Here is a 14,963-nt window from a genome sequence, read left to right as displayed (position 1 = left end):
GAGAGAGAGCGAGAGAGATAGAGAGAGAGAGAGAGAGAGAGAGAATTCTGGGCATAGAAAGAAATAATAAAAAAAATTGCCACAAAATATAACTTGTTCAATAATTAAGTTATTTTATATGTTTAATGTTTTAATTATTTTATATATTTAATTTAATATGTAAATACAATGTTATGTATTGTTCCCTTTAAATTGGTTAATTTAGGAAACCTGTTATATCTCATGGCCTAAAAATAACTAAATTGAGGGTGCTTGTTATTTGTCATGGCTCCAAAAATAATTAGGTACATAACTTGTTTTCTCGATGGACAAGTTAAATGTTGTTCCCAAGAATAAATTATATTGGAGGCACTTTATATCTTCCTCAAAGTAACTGAATTGGGGGGTGGGGGGACTATTATCTCTTGGCTTCAAAATAGCAAATTATTCCATAAATGTAATTAGCGTGTGGCCGTGAGGTAGAATTTGTTCACACAATTTATTTATTTCATTTTTTGGGGGGGAGATCTTGTCGCCACTCTGGGGCTCAGTAGTAATCTGACCAACCTTGTATAAAAGACAAGTGAGTACTCTAGAATATTTTTTAAAAAACAAAACAAAAATGAATTTGAGCTGAATACAAACAACATACAAGTTACCGTGGTTACCAGTGTGTATGTGTGTTTATATTTTGGTGTGTGACAGGAACAGCGGTGACGTTTCATGACAGCCTCGCCGCTCCAACGGTGCATTCTGGGTCCAACTCAAGATGGCTGCGCCCTTGCAGGAGTGCTGAAGAAGTGCCTCTCCAGAGAAATTCCCGGGATTGTAGGTGATTTCCGCCAATTTTGTCGCACAAATTTTGCTGGTAGCGACGCCGGCTCGTAGCAGAGGCGCGTGGGACCCAAGCTGCCGCTAAGAGTGAGCGGTGCCTCGCGTGGCTGTGGCAGAGAGTCCGTGTGAAGATGGGCCTCGTCTCCAGCCCCTTCCCATAGCAAAGAGCCGTGGGGAGAGGAGCCGCAGATTCCCCTGCAAACACGCACCCGTCACACTTGGATTTGACGGCTTTGACATACTCTACAGGCTGTGGACGCTGCCCTACCACTTTCTGACCAGGATTGTTTGTGCGACAGTTTCTGTCATCGTCCGGAGACGGAGAGCTTCCCCAGCCCGGGTTTATCATCCCACCGCAAGGTCTGCACGCATCTGACGCTCCACCACCAACACATGCGCCATTACTGCACATCTGCTCTGTCTGTATCTGTGTGCTCATGTGGTTTCACAAGCGACCTGGACACCAGAAGCTTTAAATAGCGTCGGCCCTGTGTGCAGCTTGTCAGAGGCAACAGCCCGGAGAGCTGTCAGATGAACCGCGCTAGCTTAGTGTAGCTAACCTTTAGCTAGCGTACTTAGCTCCAGTCCTACCAACTTCCCTACGGGAGAGAATCCCTGCTATGAATATAGCTGAACACGCACTGAGCCGACACACTCCCACCCGGTTAGCTCTTCACCGAAACCCGCTCACGTAGCCAGCAGGAGCCTCAGCATCTCATGAACCGGGGGTCTGCCAAAGGGTAAAATGCATTGTTGCTTTGGTGGCGTCCAGATGTGCTTGGGGACAGCTGTTGTGATTTCCACTCCAGTAGGAGATTCACAGCAGGGCTTCAGAAATGACTCAACTGCATCCTTTCAAGGGAACCATTCATGAGAGTGGCCAAGGGGTAAACTGGGTCACTGAGGTTTTTCAGAGTTTTGATTTTGAAAAACATTCAGAGTTCCAACACAATAGCATGCATACTGTTGGTGTCAGTTAATGCATCACAGACTCGAGATTAACAGAAGATCTGTGATATGCAGATGAAGAATTTAAACCATAGAGGCAGAGTTGCGTGCTTGAAACACCATTTATGAAACCCGATGGACAGAAGGTCTCTAACTCTCTATCTGTAGGATGTCTCCACCAAACTTGTTCTTGGATGTGAAATGCGGTAATAAAATGTGCTTCACTGATGTAGGATGGCCTTTTTTGTCGGATGAAAAATTTTCTCAGAAATGATTGTGATAAATGAGCATATTGTGATTCCATGACTTAAAATTAGAATGGGGAAATATATTAAGATATCCTGAATGGATACAGTAAATCCTAAAGAAGATGAACCATGTAAAAATGCAGGTGTTATTCATGTGTGGACAGATGAGAATTTAAATGCTGCAGGCTACACTATAGAGGTTAGCAAAATGATGAGTTCATGTTTTTTTAGGTTTTGATACATCAATATTGTAATAATTGTGACAGGTCTAAAGTATACATGTTTTCATCAAGACTTATCTGCTTCGGCGGTACTTTAAGTGCCTTCTCTTTGTTATCTTGTTCACCCATTCACACAAACATACATACACACTCACACACACTGATACAATGTGTGAGAGCAGAGTCAACCATGGGGGGGGTCAGGACCCATGACATACGGTAGCATTTTGATCTCTATTGATCAGCCCAAACCAAAAGAGATTAATTTGTTTGTATTAGCCGTGTCACTGTTAAATGAGTTGTGAGTCTCCAAAGTGTGGCTCTCTTTGGGCCTGTCTGACAAAATTTATGTAATAATACCTTCTCTGAGTCACGTAAACTCCTCCAATGGATTTTTGAGCAATGGGTCTCATGCAGTAACAGTTTCGTGGTTGTAAATTGTTGTACTTTTTGCGTGAGGTTGAGTTGTAAAATTGGGTCGTATAAGATGCGCCAAGTACTGGTATCACCAGGAACCACTCATAAATTAGCTGAACCACGATTATTCCCAGCTGTTCTACTGAATTCTCATTCTTAAACCAAGCAAATAAACATAATCGACACATTAAAGACAGCATATAAGGTAAGCTGTCAGTCACAGTTGTACAAGAGCTCCATTCATGAAAATGGCACGGAAAACGAAGAACTCAGATATTCTGAGCTGAGAGGTTGATACTGTATGTTCTGCTCAAACATGAAAATGCATATTCTTTGGTGGTCATGCAAAAAAAAAAAGACATACGTGATGTCTGCGTTGTCACGTTATGCGATGTGTGTGCAAGGTTCACTGTAAGGAAAAAAATGGTTTCATTTGTAATAGACTGTCATAAAGGCATCTTACCAAAGCATGAGCCAACAGTACACAGCGAATACGGACTGACTAGAGGATACTGTATGTGGTGCTTGGATTTTTTTAGATGAGCGCCTGGATACTCATGTGATGGTCAAAACAAGAACATGCATCCATCAAATGTAGGTTAAGATGCACTTACATCACATTTCAATGTCCTCATGTTTCAGGGAATACTTCTAGATACAGGCTACATCATTATATTTGCTGCTGTTGGCTGGGATGACAGCATTATGTTTGTTCACTTATGCCAGTTGGCCTGGACACACAAAATCACAAAATAAACCCCGCATCTTGTCTTATAGCCTCGTAACAAGAATCCTCTCCATAACACATGTGGACCCTGCTGTGCGCTCACGCGTGTGACTGTGGGGCTGAGTGCAACAGTCTGGTTGGTGTGAGGAGATACAACCATAATGTCACACAATTCTGAATTCCAAAATGTAATTTGTCATGAACCTGACATTAACCATTAGTATTCAACAAAGTTTAACTCTTTAGAGAGCAGAAGATGTGTGTGTGTGTGTGTGTGTGTGTGTGTGTGTGTGTGTGTGTGTGTGTGTGTGTTACAAGTACAGTGGATCTTCTCATCCAGGAGAAAATCTCAAATACCACCCAATATTGGTGAATCCAGCGAAAGCTTAGACAAGTGATGTAAAACTTGATCTGTGTGCAGAAGTTGTTCTTGCATGAGTCCCAATGTCTTGACTTCCTTACACTGTAGTTATGTCAGAATTAACTGAATGCATGATTCATTTAGGTCTTTAGCAGAAACGCTAATTGCTTTTTTTATTGTTATGAATGTTGAGGATCATTCCCAGGGAAAAGCACCATGTTGTTGGTTCGTGGAGACAGCAGTTTCCTAAGATTTTTGTTGCTAACGTCAGCTCTCCCCTGTAGGGCCCTGATGAAAATGGACTCAGACTTGCTTCATTCGCCGGCCGTGGGCCTTGCTGAGGAGGAGGAGGCCGACATGAATGACTGGAAACTTCCTCTGGCTTTCATGAAGAAACGTCACTCGGAGAAGATTGAGGGCTCCAAGGCCTTAGCACAGAGCTGGAGGATGAAGGACAGGGTAAATTTCTTCTCATGTCCCCTTAAATTCCTCTGCTGGGTGGCGGGAGTTTGCTGGGCCTCTTCGAGCTCTGGTAGTCTGGTACATGCAGATTAGTTGAAGGTACAAATACATGAAGACAAGTTCAAAATATCTGAGAAATTAGCACCCGCCCCCAACCACATGTAAGTGATTTTGATCCGTGGCAGGGAACTTGATTTTCCACCCTCCCACCTTGGTGGGTGAGTTAAAGAGGGACAGAAATACAATTGAACGAGTGTCTAATGTCCAGGGGAGAAGAATGCTCAAATTCAGGAAGTGCTCTCTCTTCCAAACAGACACAGACACAACTGCACCCGTTAATTAGTTTCCAACTGTCCTCTGAGCTTTTAGCTTGAAGTCACATCTATCGGTGGATGGTTCGGTAAATGTGTACAATCATGGTGATTGTGTAAATATTAAGTAGCATGAGAAAACAAAAACATAAGTTTGTACAGTTCTTATGTCCAAATAACTCAACAGTTGAGAAAATAAGATACAAAAAAATAATTCTCTTATAAGTAAAGGCATTTGTGCAAAGTGCAAGATAGTAACATTGTGGGATTTTTCACAAACTTACCATTGTTGTCTGTAGTGAAGGCAACTTGATGCTCCTCACACAGGTCCCATGCAACCAACGCCTCCATCAGGAACTAAAAAAAAATCGACACAAAAATTGCCATGAGGGTTATGTAAAAGGGAGAAATAGTAACTAGTTTCCTTCATTGAAATCCACACATTTCACATAACATTCTTATTTAAATACATTTTTAATAATCCAAGGGTAAAGCTAAATCATATAATCTAATCATTGTAATTTCTTAAATTAATCTAAATCCAACCCAAAACCCCTGCACTGATCTGCAGATGTGTCTGTTTTGAGGGAAAGAGAATTAAATATTGATCACCATATATAAAGTAATACATTTGAAATTCATACTTTTTGTTTGAAAGAAGCATGCAAGACAAACACAGATGGGAATGACACACGAAAGCTGGTAGAATTTAGGAATAAATCTGAGGTTTTTTTTAGCCGTAGCGCCCCTTGGAGTTCCATTGGTACAGATTCTAATGATCATCTTATGTAGCAGTACATAAGGCAGCCACTGCACACTTTACACTGAAGTAATGTGCGTTTTGATGTTTGAGTGTTTTTTTAACCATGTACTTAAAAGCTTGGACATCCTGGCCATCCGCGTTCACATTTCATAGAAGTTAATGATATTTTCTCCATTGTATGTTTGATATTGATTATAAGCTATATTTTTATGAGCCATACCACGAGATCAGCCGTGTTTGTGCTGGCGGACACAAAACGTAGCCTTTTTGATGAAGATTTATTGCCTGGTATTTTAATCACAGTGGTTTGATCTTTGGAAATGTCCACAAAAACTTAAAATCAGCATCAGGTAGAGGTGGGCGATTTAAACAACTGATTATTTCCATATTTTACAAATACATTATGTTGCATAATATACAAACCTATTGTGGTGAGCAAAAACAATGGTCAGAGCAATGGTTAAGAACTAATTGCGTCTTGCATTTACAACAATGAGTGAAGAACAGTACCAACAAAGCCTGATAACTGCTGCTAACTATTTGATTTGATTATTTTAAAATTGATTGGATTACATACGTTGCTTTGCTTTGACCATTAAAAGTGTAGCGATAGAAGAATCATTTGGTGACTGATGTATGAATATCTACACGGGGAAATAAGAAAAAAAACATGTTTTTCTTTCCATTTAAACAACCTTCCTAGCCCTCGGAGTATATGTCTGACTGTACGAGGTGCGACTGAATGGCTCCCACACAGAGATGTTATTTTAGTGGTTGTCTTCCAGGCAGTGTGGTGGTGGGACCTCTGCTTAAACAGGCTAGTGTATAGGACTTGTAATCAGACTATAACTTATTTAAATGTTAGTTCTAATTGGTGCAGTGAGGGAATGGATGGACCAGAATTTCAGTTCATTTGAGAAACCAAATCCTATTCCCTGACGTTACACACTGAGCCAGGAGAGTCTTGACAGAGTGGGGACGCAGCAGCAAATCAGCGCTTAAGCTCGTCCTTATAATAATGCCAATTCATTTGTGTGAGCTTGAAGCTATCCTTGCTGCTCTTTGACAGGGGAACCTCAAAGCTTTCCTTCATGAATGGCTACAGTGTGTTTCGACTCCCATAAAGCACTCGTTTGATCCGCCACGTTGCTACCAATCTGATTATTCCATTGCTCTCGGCTACACCCCACTAGCTTCTATAATGATGGCAAATGCCACATAGTCATACATAACCCTCACACCTATTGAAGAAATGCACCCAAATTAAATATTAACACCCCTCTGCTGAAAATGTTGAATATGAGTGCATCACTGAGTGTGAGGCTGCTATTGGTTTAAAGGAGGTTATATGTGTGGGCTACAGTGAGCATTACCATGAGAAAGTCCTGCTAAATTGACCGAGTAACATTTCTTATTGCTCCAAGCTTTTTCACGCTGTGGACCCTCAGTTGTACGGTACTCTTGTAAGAATTCGCCCTTTTACACTCTCTGGGCTCAGAGGACTGAAAAATATATATACGTTTTTGTGTTGTACACTGAAAGATTTTGGCTTCAAATCCGTGAGGTCTTGCTCTTTGACATATTTACACTGATAAACACCAGGGTAGATGGTAGAGAGGTGAGTGTACAACTGGTCAGAGTGGTTTGTTCCTTTCTTTTCTAGTGATTGCTATTGAATTCTCTTTCACAGACCCTCTGTGACCTGGAATATAACACATGCATGTTGATAGCAAATGAAGCTGAACCTCGACCTGCCAAGATAACCAAGTGATTGCAGCAAAGTTCCCTGACTATCACTGATCAATAGCTGCTTACCTTGTTCTTTCATTATTGGTCATTTACATAAATTGGAGGGACTTGGGACCACAATGTGATGATTATGTTGCCCTGCCACCATATGAGCACCTATACTGCACTACACATGGACTATTTCTTCACGGTCAAATCAAGTAAAATCTTTTAACATCATTGATTTACTCAGTAGGGGGCGGCATGGCTCAGAGGTAGAGTGGCCGTCTAGCAACCGAAGGGTCGCTGGTTCGATCCTCACTTCCCTCGGTGACCATGTCCACGTATCCTTGAGCAAGATACTGAACCCCTAATTGCTCCTGATGGCCCTGTGACAGACTGGCGACCCATCCAGGGTGAACCCCGCCTCTCACCCAATATCAGCTGGGATGGGCTCCAGCCCCCCCGCGACCCTTAACGGTTAAGCCATATTGAAAATGGATGGATAGATCTACTACTTTACTCTGTGGCAAGTACAAAAATTGTATTACACATCAGAAATGATAGCTTTCACTTAAACAGCAGAATTAATTAAAGCTGCAAGCAGCATTGTTAGGGCCTGAGCCCCGGCGCAGCCGCAGCTGGACCGTCGGCCCGCAACCAACGGTGTAATCGGCAAATCCCTAGGCCTTGTAGTTTAGGAGATACGAGCCTCAACTCGCTGCACAGTGCGAGTGCAGAGTTGAGAGCCGGCCCTTTAAGAACCCCTCCCTTCTCTGCTCGCTCTCTGCCATCTGTGTCAGAGTGGAGAGCAGAGGAGGATTTGGGCAGTTTTACTGTGAAACACAGTCATAACTCAGCATATGTTGGTCAAAAGTTGAAAGTAAAGACATCAGTGCGTAGAGTTTTTTTCTCAGGAATTCAATGGTGTGTTTTTTGAAGGTGTGAGTGTTTTAGTTTAGAAGCTACAAGTGTTTGTTTGACAGTATGTACATGAGGGCAGAGACCCTCCAATTGTGGTTTCTATGACTACAGTAAACAAATCTCTGCCATCTGTGGCAGAGTGGAGAGCAGCTGAAAAGTGTACATTTTTAGTGTGTGAAAAGCAAAGAACTCAGCATTTGTTGCTTGAAAGTGCAATGTAATACCATATTTTTGTAGGGATTTTTCTGAGGAATCTAGTGGTGTGTTTTGTGAAGCTGTGTGAGTTTTAGTGTAGACGTGAGAAGCGTTTGTTCGAGAGTATGTACCATGACAGGACACGGCCTCCCCATTGACTTCCATTGTAATGTAAAACGTGTCTCCCCAACTTTGACGGCTTATAAAATGGGAACCGAGCGCGTAGTGTATTAGCCTTTAAAGATTTTTGAAGAGCACAGTTGGGAGAGTAAAGTGTGAAAGTTTGGAAGCGATGCCATTTACAGTTTAGGAGGAGATAGATTTTGTTCAGGGAGTAGCAAAAGTCCTCATTTTGACAGTTTTGTCCAATTTGTGGACATTGTGTTGTAGATAGGTGAGAGGTCAGAGCGTATGAATTTTTCATCTTGATGAGACGAGTGCAACGGTGTTGGTCCCGTGTCTGTGGGACATTCGTGCAAGCAGTTACAGCGCTCCAAATTTAAAATTTTTGTTTTGGCTCCCTAGGTGGCGCTGTAGAGTTTGTCCCAATTTTTTTTTCAGAATATCGAAATTTTATCCAGACCGGACGTGTGTGCAAAAATTCAGCGAATTGCATGCATGTTCAGGGGGTGTAATTAAGGGTTTTTTGGCGGCGGAACCGGAAAGAATAACGAGTGTGCCTTCGAAACATAATAGGGTCTTCGCCAGGTACTGGCTCAGGCCCTAAATATCATCATATCAAATAATACAGGTATGTAACTGTTACAATCCCCACAACAGTAGCAGCCAACTGTCACACAAGCAAAGTGAAGGGGCTCCCAGTGTACAATACAGAGCTTGAGGAAATGAATGGCAAAAGTCTGGTGGTTGGATATACAGTATGAGTACAGTACAGTAGTCGCTGCCTTCATGCTGGCCTTAGTTTAGTATGTAGCATGACTAGGATTTGAACTCTCCTCCAATATTGAATACATGTTGTGTGAGTATTCTTTATAAGCTGGATATCAGTATCAGTCGGTGTAGATGGATGTCTGTTGTTGTGCTAGATGACCAGTACTAAACACACACACACGCACACACACTCATTTAAATTCTCTCATTGCCGGCTGGTTTTCACATGGCCCGCTGTGATGTTTGACTTTAGAATAATGAAATCAATGAGTCATCAATAACCAGGCCCATTGTAATAATGTGGAAATGAGACAGGTGGTCTGGACTGCTTTATCTTCTGCATCATTAGTTGAATTCAATCAATGTGCACAGTTCATTAGGCAGCATAGACTCTGAGCCACAGAGGCCTGAACAACAGATATACTTGTAAAGCATCAGTCATAATTACATGCAAGTCATTTGACAGCGTCATGGAATCATGCCATTTGGTTAAATGTAATAAATATGTGGAAACGGTCATTTAACTAAGAGCTGTCAATTCAGGCCCACTTGTTAGAGCCTCTGAAGCAACACTCACTTATGGACCTCAGACGTCTGGGTTAACAGGTTTTCATAAATCTGTGGATTTCCACTATGCTTTCTGCATTTTTCCTTCCTGGATCTTTCTTTTCCCTTGTGAGGCAGCTGGATTAACATCTCTTCATCTCATAGTCTTATTATGTCATCCTTCATTTCTAGTCATTCTAATCAGTGGAAGGATGAAACTTATTTTTATTGAGGATGAACTGACTGTAACACTGTTCATACATTGATGGATTTCTATGGTGAAGTAAACAATGTCAGCACTTTCACTCCAGAATGATCTGTTTTTATCATTGTGTCCTTCCTCTGGCTAATATCATACGACAGTGCTAATAGTGCAACTTTTTCGCATAGTTTGTTCTAAACTGACTGAAGAGGGAAACTTGCAGTGGTGTATACTGGCCCATCTAAGCTTGACGCCAGCTGGCTGTGGAAGTCTCCTGCCACTCAACTTGTCATGTTGACAGTAGCTGGTTTTAGAATGTGAGGCACAGTGAGACCCGTTTCAACAGCCAAACAGCAACAACAAAAAAAAGCCCAAAAAGATAGCATGTTGAGGAGATGCTATGGAAATAATACGCTGTCTCGTGTCCCATTTTAACGGGACAGAGCACATGAATAAACATTTCTGAACATGTGCCCGAGCTAGTCAATGGGCTATTTTTTTAACCTGCTAGCTGTTGACTGATGTAACAAAATGACCCTTAAAAAAAGTCAAGAAAATTTGTCATGAACATTAAAAGGACAAAAGTACTTTTCATAAGCATGCAGGATAATTGAAAAGAAGGCAGGGAACAATGAACAAAACATAATTCAGGAACAAACATAGAAGAAGATGATTTGGAAATAGAAATTTGTATAAAAGAAATACAACTGATTCATGTATAGGCATTGACAGAAAATCATTCACGAAATACCATCTGACTGTCAGGCAATCAAAGCAAAATCACAGTAAAACACACATGGAGCCTTCACAGCTTTGCAGAACAGACTACAGCTGCCCTCTCGTCCCCCGGATCTTTTCTCTCTTTAGATACTCCAAGTCAACCACAACTGCCCACACTTCCGTTACTGCTACAAAAATAAAAATTTCATGTCAAATTAAAATAGAACCCATATCGTCATTGCTGTATGCCAACATGTTGTAATCCAAATGAGTCAGGGAGATCTACTATCTAGTTCACTGATATCCAGGAATGCAGGCCAGTGAGCGAACGATTCTGATACTAAATATGTGCTTGTAGCCGTATTTACTCAAAAGTTAGAATTTACCTTTGAATTAGTCATTGTGAGGTGTCTTGAATTCACAAAGATGAAAAAAACAGTCAAAATTGTATGGAAATCACAATATGGCCTCGAGCAGAATCCCAGGGGGTGCAGTATTTGGCAAAGCAAAATACGTATAAAAATAGCCTTACTGAAGTAATGTGGTATTGCACAAATATGCCAACATGCAAGTGATTTTCTCCAGACTTCAGAAAACACCACAGAAATCACACCATTGTAATTTTGGCTTGTTTTTAAATGAATATGGATATGACAGAATAAGAATTTTAATGTTGTGCAACATCCCAATTTGCAAAATCAAGGTAATCACAATTGGAATTTTTTTGTTTTAATCAGCCTTAAAATGTCAGCCACACATAATTAGAAGCTAATGAGACAACTATCAACAGCAAAACATTTGTTGGCAGACTCTTAAGTGCATTATCTCGTGTAATCCACGTCTTTTTCATCCTTGCTCTTGCTCAGTAATCCACAAACACTTCAATTTCAGATAAACACAATCCACCAAGAACCCTTACCCTACTCTGTTCCTACAGATGTGAGGAGTTTTCCAACATCCATAATACCGTGATATAATATTACACAGGAAAGTTCATGGGTATGCAGTTTCAGGTTTTGGGCTTTTATTTGCAAAACTGTGGCTAATAAAACGAAAGTGTCAAGCACATGAAAGGCCATTAGATGCTCCTTATATTTGCGTACTGACTCACAGCTGGAGGTTCCACAGCTGACCTGTTGCTGCCAGCCTGATGCCTGCAGCAGATCGATGCTTTCCACCTTTTTAATAACCTTCATTTGTTATGGGCCCAACAAATGGAATAATCAGGGACCATTGATCCTGGCAGCCGGCAGCGCTAGGGGCTGGATGAGGGACCTATCAGGGAGCATAGGGAAAATGTTGGGAAGTCCCTCGGAGTCCCGTCCTGCTATTAATGAGGAGGACCAATTACATTCATCACCCAAAAACAGAGACATAAGCTCATGTGCTCATACATGCACGTAATCTTTCTGTCTCCCTTCCGTCTCACTCTATCTTCAGTTCCGTCACTTTTTCAAGCCATAGGTTTCTGCCTCCCATCACCTTTCACACAGAATTTATAGGATTATTGGAAATCCATACTATTCACCATACCTGGATTAAAACCTAATGCTGTTTGCCTTTCGCTCATTCTTATTACTATTTTTAATGCTCCTGCATCATTAACTTCAGTACATTTCCCTTTATTTTGTTGTGGTTTCATTCAATGAATTGTTAATGCACGTTTATTTCAAAAATGAAAAAATGATCAGCTCTATTATTATTTCTTTGTTTCCGATATCTTGGACATGAGGAAAGAGAAAATAGAATTTAAATTTCTTGAAGTCCTTGTTTTAGAAGAAGGAGGTAAAGCGAGAACTTAAATAGACTTGTGAGTTAATCTTTACCGTCACTGATGGAATGAGTCTATCCTCAGTAATGCCATAATGATCTCTCTGGGGTTGTGATTGACAGTTCCGAGGTTTGATTTGGAGCGGGACCAAATGAAATTTCTAACAGACTCTAATTGCTTCTGGAGTTTCATTGATCTAACAACAGGCTTTGTCCAATGATCTCTGAACTCTTGAGATTTCGAAATAATCTGTAGCAGGTGTGCATGAAATGTTAACTGGATTACTTAGAACGAGTTGATTATGAGTTAAAACATTAATGCAGAGGTATGTGACTATTTCACTCTCTTTGTAGTGCAGCTGAATGTAAATGTTCTCTCCTGATCTTGGTGAGTTGAAACTTAAAAACTCATCGTTTCAAGGTCCAATTTCTAGCATTTAACCGTGAGGTCATGTTTGGGTCTCGTGATAACAGCTGTGCAGTCTACATCTGTAGATTGATTGTGTTGAGGCAGCAGGGAATTAGGCAACGTCATTTGGGAATATCACCCATCCAATATCAGATAATTGTGTCAGAGGAGAGAAAACCTCATCATCATCATCATCCATGTAAACCAAACAGACAAAATTAAACTCAAGGGGATAATAATTCTGATTCCTGTCAGTTGACAGTTTTGACAGTTGGCTAATAGTAAGAAGTAGAAGGCTAACTCTGCTCTGGAAAGGAGAGGGTTAAATGAGAGGGTGAAATTTCATTATGTTAATGTAGAATGACAAAAAAGACAACTTCTTCTATATAAAACAAGTGAACAGGAAAAAAAATACAGATTTTAATCGCATCACCATCAAACCCACCAATGAGCCTGACCTGAAGAGACTTTTATGTTGGGTGACACCATTTGATTTCGAGAGCCACCATTCCATGATAAAACCATCCTGGATGCACCCAGATGTTATCCCCTTGAGACTGCTCTATTCTCATTCTTATTATTTTTCTTATTCTTATTCTTTTTCTTCTTTATGTTTTTTAGCTGATATTCAAGTTGTGTTTTGTTACCAGTGTGAACGCACATTTGTCGATGCCGTTGCCATTGCCTGTAATTGTCTTGTCGCACTCCGTGTCCAAAAAAATAAAGGTTTTCCTGCTTCCAAATTATTACTGATTAGATGAATAATCCACAGAAAAGCTACAACAAGTACTAATGCAAATGACTGTAGAAAAAAGGAATTTATACTTAGACCATAAAGCAACCAGTCAGACCTAATATGTGTATCGACTGAAGTCTCCACCAGGGTCTGACAAACATCCAGTCAATCTCAATTCCATACTACTGTGAATGGCAGGCTTCTCCTTCCATACATGACTCTCTCACCATTAACTCAATCCGATTGATATTTGAGGTCATGATGTTATGTCACATTCATTTATTCGCTGACTCATCAGTCTTTGAACGTGTCAGCATGTCTGTCTGTAAGACAAGGGAATGAATGAGAGAATTTTGATGCAGCTAGGAATCACCTTCCCACCTGCGCTTTTCTCATCTTTCACCACAAACCTTGTCACGTGATAGCAGTCTTCTCTCAGAAACCTTCCACATTCCTACTGAGATATTCCTTATTGAACAGGTCTCGTGGGTTTTTCTTCTTCCTTGAAGATTTATTTTTGCTTTGCTCTTCCATTCTGTTTTCTTTCAAGGTTTACAATTTTGTTTTTAAAGAGCAATGCCCATCTGTCAATCAACCATCAATGAAGCCAGTCAAATAGGGCAGTACAGCTAAGCGATTTTAAATCAAAATCACGATATGTGACGGTGTGTGCAGTTAATCTAGGTATTGAATTATATTGCGCAGTACTAATACTCCTTTACATACTAATTGTGTTTTTTAGTAGACAGTGCTGCTGTGCTGTTGCCGAGAAGGAAATGATGTCTTACTGTGTTCTCCAGAGAGCCAACAATATTCCTTGAAATTCTCCTGTCACCGCAATTTTTTTCTTTTGTCTTGCTCTGTGGATTTGGCATTATTACATCGATGAAGTGTGCTGTCATTTCAGCTGTTGTACTTTAAAGAGCAAACCCTGCCCTGTCTTCTTCCAGTTGTAATATGTCAGGTATAAATGTCTTTTCCCCAGATGATATTGTAGATATTTTGCATCCCCTCCAGGGCTGAGAGAGATCTGCTTCTCCTCTTCCATGCATCCTGGAAGTTCTACGAGGAAGTCAGTGAGGCTTGGTGTGTGTCTGATTCTTTTTTTTTAAACACACTCAGACAAAGTAAACACAGATGTGGGTTTTACTGAATTGCAACACATTGTTTTTGTGTGTTGTGTAAAGCAATGGCGCTTCAGCTTTGATCTGGAAAATAAAGACTTGGAAGGTGTCCTCTCTGTCAACAGCGATTCCTTCTGCATTGTGTCTGTCTTCTACAAGAGTGAGGGAGAAATGCTTGGACAGGATAAGATAATAGTATCAAATATTGATGTAACAAGTAGAGCCCCCCTTTGCTCTCCCAACAGCTAGAATTTTCTCTCACAGAGGTCTTGAGCTGCCTGTCAGGAGACATTAGGTGACTCTTGAGGGAGAACAGCCTCCCGCTCTTTGAAGGATAAAGGAAGTGCACATCTTTGCCGTTTATCTGAGGAACCTGTGTTTGTCTTTTAGCCTCATTTCATGAACTCATTCTTCAGCTTTCGTTGGGTTTAAATAAACCGTCAGAGA

At 40.8% G+C, this 14,963-nt stretch overlaps 1 protein-coding gene and 1 long non-coding RNA gene across 4 annotated transcripts in view; one reads left to right on the top strand and one right to left on the bottom strand.

The window, feature by feature from the left end:
- Positions 1–714: 714 nt before the first annotated feature.
- The window catches only part of rptor (regulatory associated protein of MTOR, complex 1), a 197,484-nt gene continuing 183,235 nt past the window's right edge, over positions 715–14,963 (top strand). For all 3 annotated transcript variants that reach the window (XM_086210614.1, XM_086210613.1, XM_086210612.1), the window contains exons 1-2: positions 715–1,173; positions 4,020–4,194. In XM_086210614.1, coding sequence (XP_086066740.1) covers positions 4,027–4,194 — 168 coding nt within the window. In that variant the 5' untranslated portion in view covers positions 715–1,173; positions 4,020–4,026. The remainder of the gene's footprint in view (positions 1,174–4,019; positions 4,195–14,963) is intronic.
- LOC147256920 (uncharacterized) lies at positions 3,885–14,448 on the bottom strand. Its single transcript, XR_015117534.1, has 3 exons — positions 14,181–14,448; positions 4,793–4,865; positions 3,885–4,272 (listed from the first exon to the last, which is right to left on the bottom strand). It is a non-coding gene; the product is annotated as an uncharacterized LOC147256920 (long non-coding RNA).

Source organism: Aulostomus chinensis, chromosome 8 (assembly GCF_037954235.1).
Source record: "Aulostomus chinensis isolate RoL2024-O1b breed Wild chromosome 8, RoL_Achi_v1.0, whole genome shotgun sequence".
NCBI lineage: Eukaryota > Metazoa > Chordata > Actinopteri > Syngnathiformes > Aulostomidae > Aulostomus > Aulostomus chinensis.
Note: the sequence above shows the minus strand (reverse complement) of the source record. Positions and strands in the feature narration are given on the sequence as shown.